The sequence below is a fragment of the Stegostoma tigrinum genome, chromosome 37, assembly GCF_030684315.1.
Source record: "Stegostoma tigrinum isolate sSteTig4 chromosome 37, sSteTig4.hap1, whole genome shotgun sequence".
Taxonomy (NCBI): Eukaryota; Metazoa; Chordata; class Chondrichthyes; order Orectolobiformes; family Stegostomatidae; genus Stegostoma; species Stegostoma tigrinum.
In genome coordinates this window covers 9,238,460-9,258,592 of record NC_081390.1, presented here as the reverse complement: position 1 = coordinate 9,258,592, position 20,133 = coordinate 9,238,460, and the positions used below count along the sequence as shown (strand labels likewise).

At 42.6% G+C, this 20,133-nt stretch overlaps 1 protein-coding gene across 2 annotated transcripts in view; it reads left to right on the top strand.

The window, feature by feature from the left end:
• Positions 1-20,133, top strand: part of ptpn20 (protein tyrosine phosphatase non-receptor type 20) — a 389,207-nt gene that overhangs the window by 270,715 nt on the left and 98,359 nt on the right. For both annotated transcript variants that reach the window (XM_048563379.2, XM_059640399.1), the window contains 4 exons: positions 3,737-3,907; positions 6,831-7,005; positions 12,233-12,443; positions 14,198-14,235. In XM_048563379.2, the coding sequence (XP_048419336.2) occupies positions 3,737-3,907; positions 6,831-7,005; positions 12,233-12,443; positions 14,198-14,235 (595 nt within the window). The remainder of the gene's footprint in view (positions 1-3,736; positions 3,908-6,830; positions 7,006-12,232; positions 12,444-14,197; positions 14,236-20,133) is intronic.

Genomic DNA, 20,133 nt, shown 5'->3' with positions numbered 1-20,133 from the left:
GAATCTATGGGGAGAAAGAAATAGAATTGATATTTCAGCGGAAGGACCATTTCAAATAGTCTGGCTACCTTGCCTTCTAAAACTTTCTAAGTCTTTGAGCTTTAAAGCTGTGTCTAAAGATCTTTGGCTATCTTTAAAAATGATCCATCAACACCAACCTTAGGATTCTGTGCACATGCACTATTCACGTGAAAATTTAGAAGCCTCAACTAACTCCTGAAAGCTGTAATTAACTGATGCATCTTAAGTATATTTATTGTAATATTTCATTAAAGATTCCTGAACATCTCTCTGCTGGTAATGTTATTTTAAACCCACTCTATTTAAGCAACTGTAAATATGTCAAAGTCTCAATACAACCTTCTAGAGATGGGTGAGACTGAGTACCTCTTGTCATGTTTGATTGCTTAGCTGTGCCTTCAGAGGTGTTGGCTTGCACACGTTCATCCCAGCCAATTGAAGAACATTTACCCCACCAATCCCCCTCTGCTTTGGCGAAAAGGCTTAATAATGAGTGGCAACTTGGTTCTGCCAAATAGGTTAAGGGCAGGCTGCTGTCATTCAAAAGCCAGTGTGATGCATACTTAAAAGCTTGCTGTATTCTTTTGTGTTGAAGCATGAGGCAATTAAAAATAATATCGTGATAAATTGGGCAGATGTTCAAGGAATAAAGTAACAGACTCTGTGAGGTTTATCACAATGGACTGAATGTGAGCAAGGAGGAGTCATTAATTATTATCTGTGAGAATAAGGTTGTTTAATTCATAATTCATTTTGTTCTGATTGAAACAGAATTAAATTTATATTGAATTGAGTACGTGATTGATCTGTTTCTGTTATGACTGAATTCTAAATTACTTTACATTTCAGCTGCATTTCCCTACAGCAATATTATTAGCTTTAAAATCATTATTTCACATTTTGACTTTTTGCCTGTTATTGTTCAAATGAAAACTGCCTTGTTCATTATGTGGGAGGTAAAGACTTTAGAGTGTATTTTAAACTCACAATGCGATTTTATGAGACATCCTGTATATGTTCTTTGTGACATTATTGTATTTTATGGCACTGGCTGTCATCAGAGGTTTTGGATACTTCATTCAATTAGATAGAGCGAACTACACACATCTACACATATTCGTGTTGGCACGTGCATGCACTCAGACACACACACACACACACACACACACACACACACACACACACACACACACACACACACACACACACACACACACACACACACACACACACACACACACACACACACACACCTCTTATTGTTCTTTGGTCATAGGTCCCAATGCCAATATATCCCACCATGGCAGATGGTGAAATCTGAATTCATTAAAAATCTGGAATAAAATGTTAGTCTGAGAGGGACCATCTGATGACCACCGTCAATTGTCCCCACAAACACTCATGTCCGTCAGAGAAGGAAATCTGCCATCCTTACTTGGTCTGGCCTATACCTGTGTCCAGGTCCGCAGTGATGTTGTTGATCCTTAACTGCTCCCTGGGAAGTTAGGAATGAATTACAAATGTTGGCCTAGCCAGCAAAGCATGCATCCCATGAGTGAATTCTAAAAATCACACAGATGCCCACACACAGCCTGATTGAACTCTGAACAAGTGGGCGGGTTTAAATGGATTAACAGTGGACTCTCACATACAGTAGGAGGAACAGCAGCAGATCTTTCTCTTTCCCTGTTTGAGGGGCACTAATTTCTACAGTGGTACTCCTGCTAAAATCAACCAGCCCACTATATCGAAGCTAAAAGCTACCCGGACTCTATGGATCACAGGAAATCCCAATGACACTTTGGATACTTAGAGCAACATTTTCATCTCTTATCATCATCTCTTCAGAATTTGCATTGAATCTCTAGTTGGGAAGATGTCGCTGTCACTCTCTCTGCGAAATTTGCCCTGTTTGCTGCCAATAGGAGGTACATTTCTCTTTTAACCTCTTGCCTGCTTTGACCTCTTCTTGTGGTTCCCCTGCCTGAGGGCCGCACTGAAATATGTGGTTTACTGATGGTGGAGAGGTCGGGACATCTACCATCTTGCATTCCATGGCTCCAAGACTTCAACATTTTCAGTGCAAAAACTTCCTGAACTGAAAGGAGGCTTGAGTCCGACTTGTCCTGTTGCAATCACATTCAGGGTGGCACGTCTGTGGGTGCTTATAAAAAAGAAAGAAGAAGACAGCTGAAGACATTGGAAACCTGAAGAAAATACGCAGCAGGTTGGTAAAATGAATAAGAATGGCCAATGGGCAGTTTTACAATGGGCTAGGGCTTAACCTTGCTGGTTTACTGCCCAAGTAGTGACATGACACTAATACCCATTTTGCCTTTTCTCTTTCCAGTTGTTGACCAACCTCCAATGCATTCGCAGCTATTTGTGCTTTAGTATCTCCAGTCTGCATCGCCTTCTCCCATCAATCTATCTTTCTGGTAATTAATGACATGAAGAATCTTGTTCAGCCATGGTTGGGCTTGTAGCAGCTCAATTTCACATTAAGGCAAGCAAGGGTCGGGTTTGAGTTTGCTTCGGCTGCATTTAGATTGAGCCCAATATTAACGACAACAACAAGGTGCTGGTACAGGCACAGTTGACTGAATTGGCTGTGCTATGATGATTCTATGAATTTGGCACATTTAAATGTAGTAAAACATCCCAAAGTATTTTACAGAAGTGGTATCAATGAAAATCTGGTACTAAGGGATTAGTCAAAAAGGGAGAGAATTCAACAAGTTCATGAAAGGAGAAGAGGTAGGCAGAGAGGAGGAATTCCACAACTTAGGACCCAGACAGCTGAAGGCTTGGTTGCTAAAGGTTGTGTGATTAAAACTGGGGAGTCCTAAGAGGCTACACATGGCGATATTGCTACAGGACAACTTGCTTTCAGAATGGGTGTGAGGATAAAGAAAGGCCAGCTTGCATTTCTGTTACAGCTTTCACAATGTTTGTATGCCCCTTATACTTTACAGCCACTGCAGTACTTTGTACAGCCACTGTTCCAAACTGCAGTTCATTTCAGCTTTATGTGTCAGCTCATTGTGCGAGATGAACTTTATACAAGTTATTACATGAGAATTATTACGATGCAGGAGATCATTCAGCCTTCAGTCTGTGCTGCCTTCCTGCAAGTCACGTTGTCCATCTCCACTTGACCTGCACACCATTGTCTCCACAGATTTCTTCTCTTTTGAAGGAATCTACCGCCACCACAATCTTGGGCATTCATTCAAAAACCTAATCACTTGAAATATGAAAAATTGCTATTCCTCATGTTGCTGTTGCTCCTTCTGCCAATCTCCTGAAATCACTGCTCTTCAGTTCTTGATTCTTCTGCCAATGGGAATATTTCCACCTTATCTGCTCTGTCTGGACATCTCCTGATTTTGTAGCTCTATGACATCTTCTCTTCAACAAGGAAAACAGCCCCACCCTTCCAATTCACCCATCTAATTGATCGTGGAATAATTTTCAGTCCCTTGCTGTGCCCTCCCTATCGCCTTCCAACACATCATCCCATCAAATTTAGAGCATTCATGGTAAGAAATATCAGAAGTATGGTCTCAACTTAGTTGTTTAAAAAAAGAGAGGTAGGTTGACGGCACATCATGCATTCCTGTTGAGCAGCTCTTCAGGCTTTGTAGTGTGATTGAGAGAGATAAAATACATATTGCATTCATTGGTATTATCACTGCCTGATCTTTTTCTTTAGCCCATAATACGGGAATATGAAATGTACGTAACCTTGAAGAAAAATAAGAAGGGAAGCCTTGGTTTCACCATAATGCGCAGTAAACTGGACAACTGTTATTACATCCGTGATGTCCTGGATAATCCCGCAAAGGCTGATGGGAGACTAAGAGCAGGAGACAGGCTCATAACGGTAAAGACATTATAAAAACAAAAATGGCTTGTGAACCTGGCTATCCTACATAGCAGCTGGCAGCATTTTACATTTGATGTTAGTGTTTTGGAAACCTGTTGTTGTATCAGGTTTGGCCTTCAGGTAACAACCTGGTTTGGCCACATTCAGTTTGAGTCCCACTTCTGTTATGCCTGGTGGCTAATTTGCTGGATTATGCCTCTGTAAGAGCATTAACTGTACATAGACACTGTAAGCTCAGCATTTGGCATTCAAAGAGGAGACAGGTAACTTTTGAAATATGAGATAACATGGTGTGAAGCTGGATGAACACAGCAGGCCAAGCAGCATCAGAGGAGCAGGAAAGCTTGACATTTCGGGTCAGGACCCTTCTTCAGAAACTTCTGAAATATGTTTATCAATGAAGTCAATGAGTGGGGTGGGATAGACAGCAATGAAAGAGGGGAAGAGTGGTTGGCGGAGGGGAATAGTTTAATAGCAAAGTAGTTTGAAGTGAGTCATTGGAGAAGGAAATAAGCAGAACTGAAGTTGGATATCAATAGCCGGAAGGGAATATGAAGGATAATGAAGGGGGAATGGAATGGAAGGGTGTATTTATACAGAGAAAAGAGAGAACGCCTGCTTCACTGAAAACAAGCAGTGAGAGGGGCCAGGGTGAACAGGAATGGAGAGGGCAAAGGGTGACATTTGGATCGAAATTACTTGAAATTAAAGAATGAAGTGTGCCAGTTTCAAAGAGGTACAGCATTCCTAGTTGGAACTGAGAGGTTGGAAAACAAATGGTTGCTTCATTGAAAATTTTGGACATTGAACAGGATTACTGTGACAAAAGCACAATGTAGGGAGTTACATGAGGTACAATGTGTGTATGTTGAAAAAGGGGGCACATTGGCTCAGTGGTTAGCATGGCTGCATCACTGCTCCAGGGAATTGAGTTCAATTCCACCTGTGTCTATGTCTCCCTGTGTTTGTGGAGGGTTCCTCTGTGTGCTCCGGTTTCCTCCCACAGTCCAAAGGTGTGCAGGTTAGTTGGATTGGCTAGGCGAAATTATCCAAAGTGTCTAAGATGTGTAGGCTAAGTGGGATAGTGATGAAAAATGCAGGGTTACAGAGATAGGGTGGGATGCTCTTTGGAGATTTGGTGTGGACTTGTTGGGCTGAATGGCCTGTAAGGATTCTATGAAAGAGTAGGGTGTGGATGAAATATGGTGTGAAAATTTGGTGAGTTAGATAAAATATAGTATCTGTGGGAGACGGGAGAGTGGAGAGTTTGATGGGGTGCTGTGTTTGTGAACAGTCTTGAGTTAGATGGGGTGTAGAGTGTGTAAGTAAAGGGCATGTGTCTGATGGTACACAGTGTGAAATGTTGGAGAATTAAATGGAGTACAGTGTGTATGAGAGAGAGTGGCGACTCACAGTGGGGTATTTGTGTGTGTGTGTGTGTGTGTGTGTGTGTGTGTGTGTGTGTGTGTGTGTGTGTGTGTGTGTGTGTGTGTGTGTTCTTAGATGGGGTACTGTGTGTGATGGTTGAGAGCGGACAGGGACTTGGTTGGTGTACAGTGTATGTGAGAGAGAGAGAAAGAAAGAGAAGCTGGAGAGTTGGATCGAGTACAGTGTGTAAGCGTGAGAGGGTGGGGAGTTGTTAGAATACAGTATACGTTTGTGCGAGACAGAGAGAGAGAGGGTGGGGAGTGGAATGGTTACAGAGTTTCTATTATATCAGTTTGATGCAAAGGTAATGCATTTGTGAAACAGAATGGGTTTGGGAAGATACATGGGCAGATGTGACTGAATGTCTGCTGGGAAAGAATGGATGATCTCAGTGAGATAAAGACTATTAACTTTATGACTCATTTATAGAATTCATCTTTGATTATTTGCAGATCCTCTATTACCTGTTAGGGAAAATGTTGTGTAAAATCTATAAATTGCTGTTATGTTTGAAAATCTACTGATAATTTGATAGACACAGGCGGCCTAATAACCACAGTGCCAATGTTTGCTTCGGTATTCTCGGCATTGTGCAGGAAAGGCTTGTGAAAAAAGATTTCCTTCTCTTCATTACTCTGTAATCTGATTCATTTATGCATCACAGTGCAGAGCTGAAAGCAATAACAAGAGGGTCAATGATCCTTTGGGATTGAATTTATTTATTTAGCAGTGACTCAGGAGAAGGACTGGAACATCCCTTCGGAGTTCTTATGCTGGAATGTTAAATGAGTTAAAGCAGTGAGCCATTCCCCACTCTTCATTTATTCTATAGCTAAATAAATCTGAAATATATCCACTGTATATAGTGATCAGATTACAAGGTGTTGTCCTATTTATTACATTCAAACTGCTTCTTAACTATCAGTTTTTATGGATTGAGTTTAAGTTTGCAGCATTGATAGGGCTAGTTCCCTTTTTAGTGACATTCTCCCCCACTTTAGTTTGTTTTGTCCTCCCCTGCAATCACTTATCCATCTTGTCCTTCCATTTCAAGACAGGGACAGGAATGAGGCCTTCAGGCCCTCGAGATTGTTTCTCTGTCCAAAAATATCTGATAAACAGATCTGATAAATATATCAGATTTAGCTGAAGAAGGGTTCTGACCCGAAACGTCAACTTCCCCGCTCCTCTGATGCTGCCTGGCCCAGTGTGTTCCTCCAGCTCCACACCGTGTTATCTCTGACTCCAACATCTGCAGTTCTTACTATCTCTAACAGTAAGAAGGGAGACTGGGGACACAAGTACACTCCGGCGTTTCAGTGCATTGCCGAGAGAGTGAGGCACTGCCAGACGAGTGATCTTTCAGACAAGTTATTCAACCGAGGCAGGCCTGAAAATAGGCCTTGAAGAGGTGGGCCTCAGATCAGGCTAAAAAATAACATGAATGAACGGCTAAGCACTCATTTACCTGAACTTCTTCGTTGTCATACAGGTAAACGACTTTGATGTCACAAATATATCACATGAGAATGCCATTAATCTACTCCGGTCTGCTCCTTCCAAATTAACCATCATGGTAGGACGTGCTGCTCAGAATCTACTTCCAGCACTACCCCTGGAAAAGATCCCTGACATCATCCTAAAGAAAGGTCCAAATGGCCAGTTAGGTAAGTGGCAAAGAAAGCAGTCAGGAAAATCTTGCTCGATATTTATTGTGTAGTGAGCCTACCTAGTCCTTGGAATTAGATTGCTTACAATTTCTTTTTACCCCTTAGTTCCTTTATTTGCGCTGAACACAATACTATTTTTATTAAAGCAAATATTTAAGATAAATATTCTGGAACGTTTCATGAAGTAATGCTCTGTGTTACTTTGAGACACAGTGAACACTCTTGATAAATTTCTACAGGGAACCATGTATACTGTCGTGAGAAGCTTGTTTTATGGGGTGTATCTTAATGAGGGAGCCAGAAAGAACATTAAACATGAGTGTTACGAACACCAGGATGCTAGTATTTTCTTACCATAAAAATGGCATCTTGTGTTGAAATCAAAACTCTCGTTGAATGTATTGACAGATTATATGGAAACTGTTATAACACACTAGGCAACAAAAGAAGCCAGTTAGAATGGACTGAACATTTTACTCTTTTTCAACCTTCCCACGGTGGCCTAATGAGCAAAGCTGTTCCTGTACTTATTTTAGAAAGTTTTCATATTGTTTTAGTAAAAAATGTCCAAGGTTTGTAAGCACACGATTTACTTGATTGCATTCAAAACTTCACAATTTCCCTTTGCATCTGATGTAATGAATTTACTGTTTAATTTCCATTCGATGTTTCACATCTGTAGATGGGCAGCATTGTTTCTTTGACTTGGGTCAAAATGTCTAGAGGAGAGAAGGTAAGAAGAGAAATAGTGCTGCCAAGCAAAGCTTTTTAATGTTTCTCTTTCTGTCTGCTTTCTTGGATTTAGTGTAATTGGTTGGTTCTGACATCCTTATCCACTATTGCTTTCCCTGTTAAGATCTAGAGGAGGCCTGTACAGTCATAATTTAAGCCCTGTCAGAACATCCTGTGCACTCTCCTGCTATTACACTGGTGTTGAGCTGAAAACTTCCTTTGATTCAATATTGAAAATGGAAATCATGGGGATATCTGCATTTTGCACCGAGAATATATTCTCTGTGCGGGGGGCTTCAATGTGTGTCACTTAGACTGGCTCTATTACATCACTACTATCTCCAGTGGTCAATGGCCTGAAGGATGTATCTTCCAGCCTGCATCGAAGGTTGTTAATAATGAACCTACAAGAGGGAGAAGCACACCAACCCTTATTTGCACCATTTTGCCTGTCGCTGTCTGTCCATGTTGGTTTAGGCAGGAGTGACCACCACACAATGTTTTGTGAAGACAAAGTCACATTGTCACACTAGGCATACCCTCCATTGTATTGTGTGACACTTCCACTATGCTAAATGGGACAGATTCAGAACAGACCTAGTCACTTAAAACACAGCATGAGATATTGTGGACCATCGACAGCAGCAGAATTGTGTTCAACCATAGGCTGTAACCTCACTGCCCAGCATATTCCCAACTCTACCCTTACTATCAAGTCAGGGGATCATCCCTTGTTGAATAAGGAGTGCGGAAGGGTCTAGGTCCAAAACGTCAGCTTTCCTGCTCCTCTGATGTTGCTTGGCCTGCTGTGTTCATCCAGCTCTACACCTTGTTATCTGCAGGAGGTCGTGTTGCGTTGAGCATCATTGGCTGTACCTAAAAATGAGCTGTCATCCTGCTGAAGCTGCAACATGGGACTGCTCGTATACCAGATAGTAGAAACAGCATATGATTGACAGGGCAAAAAAACTACCAACAGGGACCCGCTCACTGACATTCAATTTGGGTTCTTAATTTATTACCACCTTGGTCCAAAATTGGACAAAAGACCTGCATTGAAGAGGTTCTGACTCCTCAGAGATAGTAAGAACTGCAGATTCCGCAGTCAGAAATAATAGTGTGGAGCTTGAAGAACACAGCAGGCCAGGCAGCATCAGAGGAGCCGAAAAGTTGACGTTTTGGGTCAGGACCCAGCTTCAGAAGAAGGGACCTGAGCTGAAACATGAACTTTCCTGCTACTCTGATGCTGCCTGGCCTGCTGATGTTCCAGCTCCATGCTGTGTTATCTCTATATTGAAGAGGTTGATTTGAGAGAGACTGCCCTTCAGAACAAGGCAATATTTGACTTGGTGTGGTATCAAGCAGCCTGAGCAAAGCTGTAGTCAATGTGAATCTAGTGGAAATATCTCCACTGATTAGAGGCACATCTAGCCCAAAGGAAGATGTTTGTGTACATTCAGGATCATTCATCTCAGTTTTAGGAGGTTGCTGAAGGAGTTCCTCAGGATAGTGACCTAAGTCCATTCATGCACAATTGCTTTATCAATGACTTTCCCTTATAAAGTCACTATGGTGATGTTCACTGATGATTTGTTACTGAAGCAGGCCGGGTCTAAATGCAACATATCCTGGACAGCATTCAAACTTGGACTGATAAGGGGCAGGTAACATCTCACACCATGTGTAAATCAGGCAATGACTGTCTCCCACAAGAGAAAATCGAACAATTGTCCCTTGACGTTCAGTGGCATTACCGTTACAGATTCACCCACTATTCTGAGAGTTGCCAATGAACAGTAGCTGAACTGGATTACCCACATGAACATTGCATCTGTAAGACCAGGTCAGGGGCTGGGAATTTTGCATTGAGTAACTTACCTCCTGACTCCCCAAGGCCTGTCCACCATCTACAAATCATCAGCCAGGAGTGTGATGTAAAAACCAAAAGAACTGTGGATGCTGTGAATCAGGAACAAAAACATAAATTGCTGGAAAAGCTCAGCAGGTCTGGCAGCATCTGCGAAGGAGAAAACAGAGTTAACGTTTCGGGTCCAGTGACCCTTCCTCAGAACTGATAGTGGCTGGGAAAACATCAGTTTATATGCAGAAAGTAGGGAGGTGGGTGGGGTGGGGAGTAGACGATAGGATAGAGCCCAAAGAGAGTGAAGAGCAGTTGGATAGACAAAGGATTTGTTAATGATCAGGCTGGGAGGGTAAATTGTTGTTAATGGGGACTGTAAGTGACTAACAACAGGGGGTGTGTAATGGCAGGTAGTAACAAGTGTGTCTGATGGACTACCGTCCGCTTGCCTGGATGGGTGGAGCTCTGATAATACTCAAGAAGTTTGACATCACAAAGGGTAAAGAGAATAAAGCAGTTTGCTTGAATGGCACTCCATCCCCCACCTTCACCATCCACTACCTTCACAGTGTTGGTAGAGTGTACAATCTATAAGATGCTTGGCAGCAACTCACCAAGTCTCCTTTAGCAGCACTTACCAAACCTGCAACATCAAGAAGGACTCTTCTAGGAGACAACAGCACCTGAAGCGCTGGAACACAACCTGCAAGTCCCCGCTCCAAAGCACACTCTCACCATCCTGACTCTTAGAAACATATTGCTGTTCTGTAAGTGTCGCTGGGGCAGAATCCTGGAACTCCCTGACACCAGCACAGTTGTAGTTCCACAAGATGGACTGAGACAATTCAAGAACGCTGCACATTGTGATGGTCTCACTGACCTTTAGGCATGGGCAACAAATGAAACAAAGTTGTGGCACTTGGATGTTCCATTAGGAGAGAAGGATAAGGAGAGTGAAACAAATGAAGACACCGTAGACATTAATGGATACCTGGAAGCGATGTCACAGTGACTAATGCTTACCCAGGAGTGATTGCATAGCAATGATCTTATTGTGCAAATCCGATAAGGTCTTATATTTAGAAATAAAAGTTTTCCGATCTGACCTTTGAACCTCGATGTCTATGGCATCACTTTCAGGTACCTTACTTTATGATATCAACTGTAAATTTCCTGGAGATGAAAATTTCAATCTCTTCAGTTTTAACATTGTAAAAATAAAATCAGTATCTCAGGTTTCAACTAAAGAGCAGAAACTGGTGTTCAGCAATGATCATGGAGGAGGATTTACCCAATCGAAACTGAAACAGTGCACTGCACAGTTACCATACTGTGGGATCCATTTTATTGCCTCAGTCAATGCCACCGCTAGTAAAAATAGAGTAAAACCCAACAACGCCGCTGCTCTCTCCACTGTTTCATAAAACAAGGAGGAATGTGCTGACTGCTGGTACTGAGCACTTCCGCCTATTTATGGACTAATTATCCACAATTATCAGCAAAATTAGATTGTCAATACGTTGACACTGTCTTGTTCAACAGCATGGGCAGGGTGATAGTGCACTATGGGCTTTGATTGAGTACATGTTAGCCTGTTCTAACAAAGGGCTTGTGCAATCATTTTAACAGATTTGCCTAATGCTGCCAGATTAGCTTTCCAGACAATGTGCAGTGTGATTCAGACTCTCTGCCTAACGGCACCCTGGGTGTACTGACACCCCAAGGACTGCAATGGTTCAGGAAGAATGCACACTACTGTGTTTCAAAGGGCAGTAAGCTGTTTTAACTGCTTTTCATAGAATCCATACAATATGAAAGCAGGCTACTCAGTCCATCAAGTCCACGCCGACCTCCAAACAGCATCCCACTCATACCCACCACCCTACCCCCATAACCCTACATTTGCCATGGCTAATCCACCTCATCTTCACATCCTAAACACCAGGGCAATTTAACATAGACAATTCACCTACTCTGCACATCTTTGGACTGCGGGGGGAAACCAGAGCACCCGGAGGAAACCCACGCAGACACGGGGAAAATGTACAAACTCCGCACAGAGAGTCACCTGAGGCTGGAATCGAATGCGGGTCCCTGGCAATGAGATAGTAGTGTTAACCACTGAGCCATCATACTACCCTAAACCACCGTGCTGCTCTAAGCCACTGTTACACTCTCGACAATGTTCTTTGAGCACCTCTTAAAGCTAATCAGATGAAGGGTCTAGGCCCGAAACGTTAGCTTTTGTGCTCCTAAGATGCTGCTTGGCCTGCTGTGTTCATCCAGCTTCACACTTTGTTATCTCAGACCCAACACATTGTTTGAATTATAAGAAAGGCTATAAATGCTTTGCTTGCAAAGATGCACAGAATTTCAATTGGACTGCTGTCCTCGCTCATGGAGAGTTGATCAGTTCTTAGAAACAAAGGGCATTAATTTATATTTTGAAGTGCAAACTCAGTGTTTGCTTACTTTTTGCAACTTGATTAAAGTGACTGTAAGATTCTTGAGTGACCACGACTGCTTTTGATTTCCTGCAGGAAGTCCATGATCATATTAACATGCTCCAGTGAATGTGTAAACAATGTAGATTGCTGTTAATCTAATGCTGGTTTGCACTTGTTGCTGCAGGTTTGAAGTTAACGGGAGGAATAGGCAGTAAATGGCAAGGCATTTATGTTCTGGAGGTTGTGCCAAATTCCCCTGCCAGTTTGGAAGGGAGTCTGCAGCCGAGGGACAAGATACTGTACATCTGCGATATGTGTACCATGGGCATGACCTTGGATGATGCTGTGCGAGCTTGTGACACAGAGAATGGCATCATAAAAATCAAGGCTCTGAGGTGAGACAGTCTTTAAACTTTGTAAATAGCATTGCCCCACTGCTTGCAGCTATCTGGACTAGTGGTGTAACAGCGTCTGAAAAATGTTGACATTGCCAACACATTGGATCTGAGCTTTCTGTTGCAGCTTGTCGACACTAAAGTTGAATTCACCTACATCACAGCTTATAGCTGGCACAGTGGCTCAGTGGTTAGCAGTGCTGCCTCACAGCACCAGAGACCCAGGTTCCATTCCAGCCTCGGGCAACTGTCTGTGTGGAGTCTGCACATTCTCATCGTGTCTGTGTGGGTTTCTGCCGGGTGCTCCAGTTTCCTCCCACAGTCCAAAGATGTGTGGGTGGGTTGGCCATGCTAAATTACCCTTGGTGTCTAGGGATGTGGAGGCTAAATGGGTTAGCCCTAGGAAATGCCGGCTTATGGGGAGGTAAGGTAGGGAGGTGACTGAGTGGGATGCTCTACAGAAGGTTGGTGTGGACTTGATGGGCCGAATGGCCTGATATGGAGTCTATGATTCTAAGCAGTTCCAGTGGTAGTCATGGAGGTTGGATGGGAATATGAGTGAAATAACTTGGTTGGCTCCAGGGATGAAGCCAGATCGTGCTAGCTGATTCCAGGACTGTTGAGGTGAATTGCTGCATTTCAGTGCAATCACAACAATGGCCATTCCTTGATGGGATGTGGGCATCAGTGGTAAGGCTGGCATTTTCTCCTCATCCTGATTTGCCCTTTAAATCATCATAAAACAGAATCCCAATAGTGCAGAAAAAGGCCATTTCGCCCATTGATTCTGCACTGACCCTCAAAAGAGCAGCAACCCATTCCTATGCCTGTATTTCTCATGGCTAACCCACCTAGCCTGCAAAACCCTGGACACTAAGGACACTTTAACATGGTCAACCCACATCTTTCGATTGTGCGAGGAAACTGGAGCACCCAGCGGAAACCCCACGCAGATACAGGGAAAATGTGCAAACCCCACACAGCCTAAGGCTGGAATTGAAGCTGGGTCCCTGGCGTTGTGAGACAGCAGTGCCAACTATCGTGCCATCTGGGCGTATGCCTTACTCAGGCATTTTGGAGGGAAGATAAGAATCAATCACACTGATATGGTTTTGGAACCGCATGTAGACCAGACTAGGTAAGATTGAAAGATTCCATTCCCTAAAGGATATTAGTGAACCAGATGGGTTTTATACAGCAATCAATGACTTTTTCATGGTCACCTTTATCGAGACTAGCTTTCAGTACAAGTTATTTTAATGAACTCAATTTCAGCCCCATGATCCCAGATCATTAACCTGGGCTTCTGCGTTACTTTCCCAATGACAATGCCATGCACCACAATCTCTCCCTTTTGAGAGCATCAAGCATAAATTAAATCATTATACAGAGATAGTAGGACCTGCCGATGCTGGAGAATCTGAGGTAACACTGTGTGAAGCTTCTTCACCCTCATTTCTGAAGAAGGGTCTCGACCCGAAACGTCAAACATTCCTGCTCCTCTGATAAGCTTCACACCGTGTTACCTCTGAATTAAATCATTGTCATTTTTCTGTTTGAAAGTGATAAGTATAATCTTCCATAGTGTAGTGTCTTTAAATAGTATGGTGTTTGACAATGCCTCCATGACATGCAGAATTTTAATGAGTATCCATTTTGTTACACCAAGTCAATACATTATGCCTGAGTTACACAAGTCGATTGTTTGAATTTAGCATTCCAGCATCTAAACTGGTTTTATTTTGCTTCCCCAGGGATGGTAAACCAGTGATGACTGAAGCACAGAAAACTGGTAAGCTCCTGTCTGGCTACAGTGAGTGTAGGCAGTAAGGATTAGCATGTGTCTCAAATCAACTGAACTGCCGCTGTAATTACTGGGTAGATAGACATAGACACATCTACTTATGTGACTGAGTTTGAGAGGAGAAGGCAGCACTTCATGAGTTGCCTTTACATGGTGTACATTGCAGCATTAATTTTACAACAACATCAACAAATACATGTATCTGGATAGTGCCTTTAATGTAACAGAATGCCCTAAAGCGCTTCACAGCACGGTGAGCACTCAAAATTTGACAGAGTTCCACAATTCAGGACTGTGTTGGAATGCTCTCCACTTGTCTGGTTGAGTGCAGATTCAATGTCACCCGAGAGTCTTGACAGCATCCAGAATGAAACAGCCGGCCTGATTTGATGCCCCATGTACCACCTTCACTCCCTCCATTGTTTCCAACACACATTGGCAGCAGTGCGTGCTGACCGCCTACAAGATGTACTGCAACAACTCACCCTGGCTCCATCAGCAGCACCTTCCAAAGCTGGGGTCACTGACTTCTAGAAGGGAGAGTGCAGTGTTAGGAAGGGGAAGTTGAATCTCTCTGATAATTAAAATTGAAACACAAGCCCTCAATCTGTTAAGCGGGAGTGGAGGTCCCCTTGTAATAATTTAACCCAAAACACCCAGAGAAACTCGCCTCGCCTCGCCTAATCTGTTAAACTGTTACAGAGAAGGAGAGGTTTAATGTAAGAAAACTCCCAATACTCACTTTAGAAGTAACAAGCAACAATTTAATTAACTGTAACAGTGAACAAACTATCAGAATTACTAACAAAACCGAACAATTCCCCCCAACTCCTAACTATACCCTAACTGAACAAAATTCTACGGATGTGCTATTCCAATCAATACAAGTTCCACTTATATAACCCAAGTAGTAAGAAAAAAAATTACAACTTAGTCTCTCAAAGCTTGCACAGTCTGTCTTCTGGAATACTCTGCCTTCTCCAGCCTTTTTTCTGTTGATCTCAAGTCACAAATGTCTTTCTTCTGCTGATCTTACAGTCATGGATGTTTTCTCTACAATTTCCTCTGTAATGACTGAGCTAAAAACAAGACGATGTGATATCCTTGATGGTGCTTTATCTTTTAGAGAGCTTAATAATTTTTTTTAGTAACAGCCAGATTTATTTCTCAGACGGTGGATTCGCTTTCATTTCAGATGGCTGTGGGCTCTCTGCTGATTTTCCAGTGCCCTCTTTTTTATCCCCCTGCTGACCCGTCCGGTTTCTCACAATATGAATGGTTTCTAGGTTGTCAACACCATCAGATTTAAATTTGATAGGCTTTTAATATCTAAGGGCTTGGTTTAAATTGATTGGCTAAATTTGAAAAGACTTCGTGACTCGGTAAAAGTGTTGCTTGGCTATTCAATACAAGATGTTTCTATTTGGGTGCTGTCTTTAAGCTGCTGTTCAAACATTTATTTTAACTCTAAACACCAAAAAAAACATCTTGTAAAGAGACGACGCAATGCTGTCCCCTATTTGACAATTTTACAATTTTACACACACCAATTTCGCAACAGCTGTAGGTGCGTGGGAACACCAGCGTCTCGCCCTATCCCTAACTCAGCACACCACACACCATCCTGACTTGGAAATGCATAGTTGTTTCTTCAGTGTCATACAGTCAAGATCTAGAACTTACACCCTAATTGGCCTCACACTATACTGACTGCAGCAGTTCAAGAATGCGACTGATTACCACGTTCTGAGGGACTTGAAGGGATGGGCAATAAATGCTGGCCCAGCCATGATGTCCACTTCCCATATGAATGAAAGACAAATGTTAGGATAGGTAGTCAAAGGTAAACGGTCATGTTGGGGCTGAGAATTATTTTAGCTTTAAGAAAGCCGGAATTCTCAAAGATTTGTCAACTGTCTCTATTGTAGAAAGGAAAATCAATGAAGAAGCAGGCAGTGGAGTTTTTAGAAAAGCTGCAGAGTAATTTCACAACTGACCCTCTATTTTGTGACCAGGGGAATGAGCTGGGCCCAGGGATAGGATTGGATAGATGCTCTTTAGAGGGTCAGTGCAGACTCAATGGGCTAAATGGCCTTTTTGGATTATACTGCAGAGCAAAGTAGCTAGCCTTGCTAGAAGTAGCAACAAACACTTAACTCTGGCTATAATATACGCCAGGTGTGGAAACAGATATTTGGAAAGAGAGCATAACATAAAGTGCTTTTCCAAACAACATCCGAAACCAAGTGTGGGTGTCACAGAAATCTGTTTCCTGGATTTCCACTAGACCTCTTTCATAGCACATGGCCATGCAGGACACACCTTCAGGCAATGACATGGACATTTTCCAGTGGGGACACTCTTCAGCTCAGAGCCTGACTGTGTGACCCAATGCCAGGCAGCAATTACAGGTTGGGCACATAAAACTACTGTCAGCTTTTGTGCTCCTAAGATGCTGCTTGGCCTGCTATGTTCTCCAGCTCCGCACTTTGTTATCCATAACTTATGGCATGTCCAGACAGCTTCTGCTTGTGTGACAGTATCACACACAATGCGAGGGAATAACCCCATACTTGAGAAGGGCTTAGGAATTACAAATAGTCATGAGACTGTTATGAACATTGTTTAATTAAGTATGCAGAGCACTTATGAAGTGAGATTGTGAGAACTCTGTGTAAGTAGGTAGCAAATATATGGAATATGTATCATCCCATTTTTGAGACAAGTGTTAGTATCCCATATCATACTTCAACGGGGGTCAGTTAGCTGAGTGGCTGGTTGGTGATGCAGAGTGATGCCAATGGTGTGGGTTCAACTCCCATTACAGCTAAGAGTACCATGAGGGTCCAACTTTCTGAACCTCACCCATCACGTGGAGAACCTTTAGGTTAAACTCACCTCTATGACTTGGGATTGATAGAACACACTTGGAAGAAGACAGAGATAACACGGTGTAGAGCTGAAGGAACACAGCAGCACCAGAGGAGCAGGAAAGCTGACATTTCGGGTCGGGACCCTGCTTCTGGAAATTTTCCTGCTCCTCTGATGCTGCCTGGCCTGCTGTGTTCCTCCAGCTCCACACTGTGTTATCTCTGACACCAGCATCAGCAGTTCTTCCTATCTCTTGGATGAAGAAACAATGGACAGGCTTTAATAAAAAAATTATTCAGTATATTGGGATTCAGCAAAGACATGGATTTCTCTGAAATTGAGGGCAAGTATTACTCCATATATCTCATTCCTCCTTGGTATAATCCATGTTGTAACTCATTGACATGCAGACTTTTGGACAAACACACAAACACTGCAAACTTGATTTAGAGTTAACTCATGTTGTAGCACTTGAACTTTTGCAAGTAGTTTCTGCCAGCCTGGAAACACAAACCATCACATTGCACCTTGAAACCTTTTATCATTAATGAGAGGCACCATCACAGCTACACAAAATCTGGAGGATGCAGTTTGCTGAGACTGAGGAGATGTTGCTTGCTGTGTCACAGTGTAGAGGTGAGGAAGAGCAGTAATGTAATGTTGTGAAATATGTCCATGCGCATTTCAATCTTCAATGGGAACGATGGAACTGCAGGATACATCAGTCACTGAGGTATGGATACATGTCTGCCCAAGTTCAGCTGGGATTACAGCAGTCCCAGGCTGGATTGACCCAATGGGGAAAATGCTGATGATGGTAATGATTTTACAGTTCATTGGTACTGCCATGCTAGTGCTTCTGATTGACAAAATGCCATAATACAACAACTGGCTTTCAGTTGATAGGATCCTAAATTTTGGTCTTGTGCCTTGGTCAGTTGTGATAGTTGGCACTTTATAGCATATTTAATACTTGACTGGTGTGGCATGTCTTCTCATGCAATGTCCCATTTAATTGTAAGGCATGTTCCTGGAAAATTAACAGCAGGTATGGGCCAAATAGAATCCCTACAGTGCAGAAAGAAGCTATGAACCTTTAAGTTAAAACATGCTGTTATTGATTTGCAAATTGACCAGCAAGTTCAGGGACTTACACGATAAGTATGTAGGTTGCTTATCTTTCAAATTAGCTGGTAAGTTTATAAATAACCTCTCACTCTTAGTCTCCCCACTATTTGTAAGAAACTTGCGGAGTTGGAAATAATTTGCTGTGAAACTCAGCACATTTAGACCTTATATGAAAGATTTTGATCTTACCTTTCCTCAACATATATTTTTGTTTGACTTGCTGGCATGGCCGATATCTGCTGTCCCCCGCCCCTAATTTCCCTCGAACTGATTGGCTATCCAGGCCTTTTCAGAGGGTAGTGAAGCGTGCTCCACGTTGTTGTGGGTCTGGAGTCACATGTGGGCCAGTCCAGGTAAGGAGGGCAGATTTCCTTCCCCAAAGGATTTGTGAGATAGATGAATTTTTATAATAATCAATGATTGTTACTTAGTTGCCTTTATTGAGACTTGATTTCAATTCCATGTTTGTATGAAATCAATTTTAAGTGCAATCAGATTCCATGGTGGGGTTTGAGCCCCAGTTACCAGGCTATTAACCTTGGACCATGGGTGACGGGTCCCGTGACTTTTTTTAAATTTCAAAAATGTACTTTGTTCATAAAAATATCTTTATGTACATTCATAGTCACTGAAGCAATTTTGTTCTGTACAATAGCATATGAAGAAACAAATATTGGAGTTTCATCCTATCCAGCAAACAAATCAAGAGGCGTTTATTTTCTGTGTAAGACTATATTTACCGCGAAGGCCTGATAACTGAACAAATCCCATTTAGGCAGGAAAACCTCGGATAATGGTCTTTCCCCACCTTGGCAGCAGCTGCCTCAAACTTTAGTGCATCCCTCAGCACATAGTCATGGACCTTGGAAAGTGCCGGTCTGCAACACTTGGTCGGGGTCAACTCCTTGCTCTGGAAGCCCAACACATTTTGGGCAGACCAAAGAGCATCGTCTGCCGAGTTGATGATCCTCCAGGTGCAGTTGATGTTTGTCTTGGTGTGTGTCCCAGGGAACAGCCTTTAGAGCTGCCCTGCATCACAGAGCCCTGCATCACAGAGCTCAGCACCAACCACTGCATCTTTCTCCAGACTTTCCTTTGTAAAGGCACATCCCAGTCAGAGATATGTGACAGTCTCTACCACCTGCCCCCTCAGCCACTTTGAGGTGCAGACTGGGCACACAAAAAGGATCTTACAGGTAAGACCTTTCTCACCACTGTGTCCCTGGGACAAGCAATCCGTCTGGTTCAAAATGCATCTTGCATCTGGGTGCCTTGATGTTGGAGTGAGCCTTTCAACTCACATTATCTCTTTTCTCCTGTGTTGCTAGTTGAGTTAAAGTGCCCTAAATGTTTCACCTTACAGTCTACAGCATTCAGGCATGGAGGAAGCCACCAGGATCAATGAAATATAGATCAAAACATTCTGAGAAGTGGTGGTGGCCTAGTGTTTATATAATTGGACCGGACCTAGTAATTTATTAATCCCAAGCTAGTGTTCTACAGACATGTGTTTGAATCCTGCTATGCAGGGGGTGAAATTTGAATTCAACTTTAAAAATATTCAGGATTAAGAAGCTAGTTTAACATCAACCGCTGTCAGTTATCAAAGTTGATGTTAGTGAAATGGTTACTACTTTGGATATTTCAAATACTGTCAAATGTTTCTGCAAAGATTACATGTCACTACACATATTACTGCACGTGTGCAGATAGGTCTCCCAGGTGATTTTTAATGGCAGTGCATTATCTCTCACCTCAGTGGGGACAGACATTCTGAAGTTGAGTTCAGAGATTTCTGTGCCTCACCAACACCGCTGTCACAGGGTCCTCAAAACTGCTGCAAGAAGTTTTCCAAACATTCTGGAGCATTGCGAAATCAGTGACATT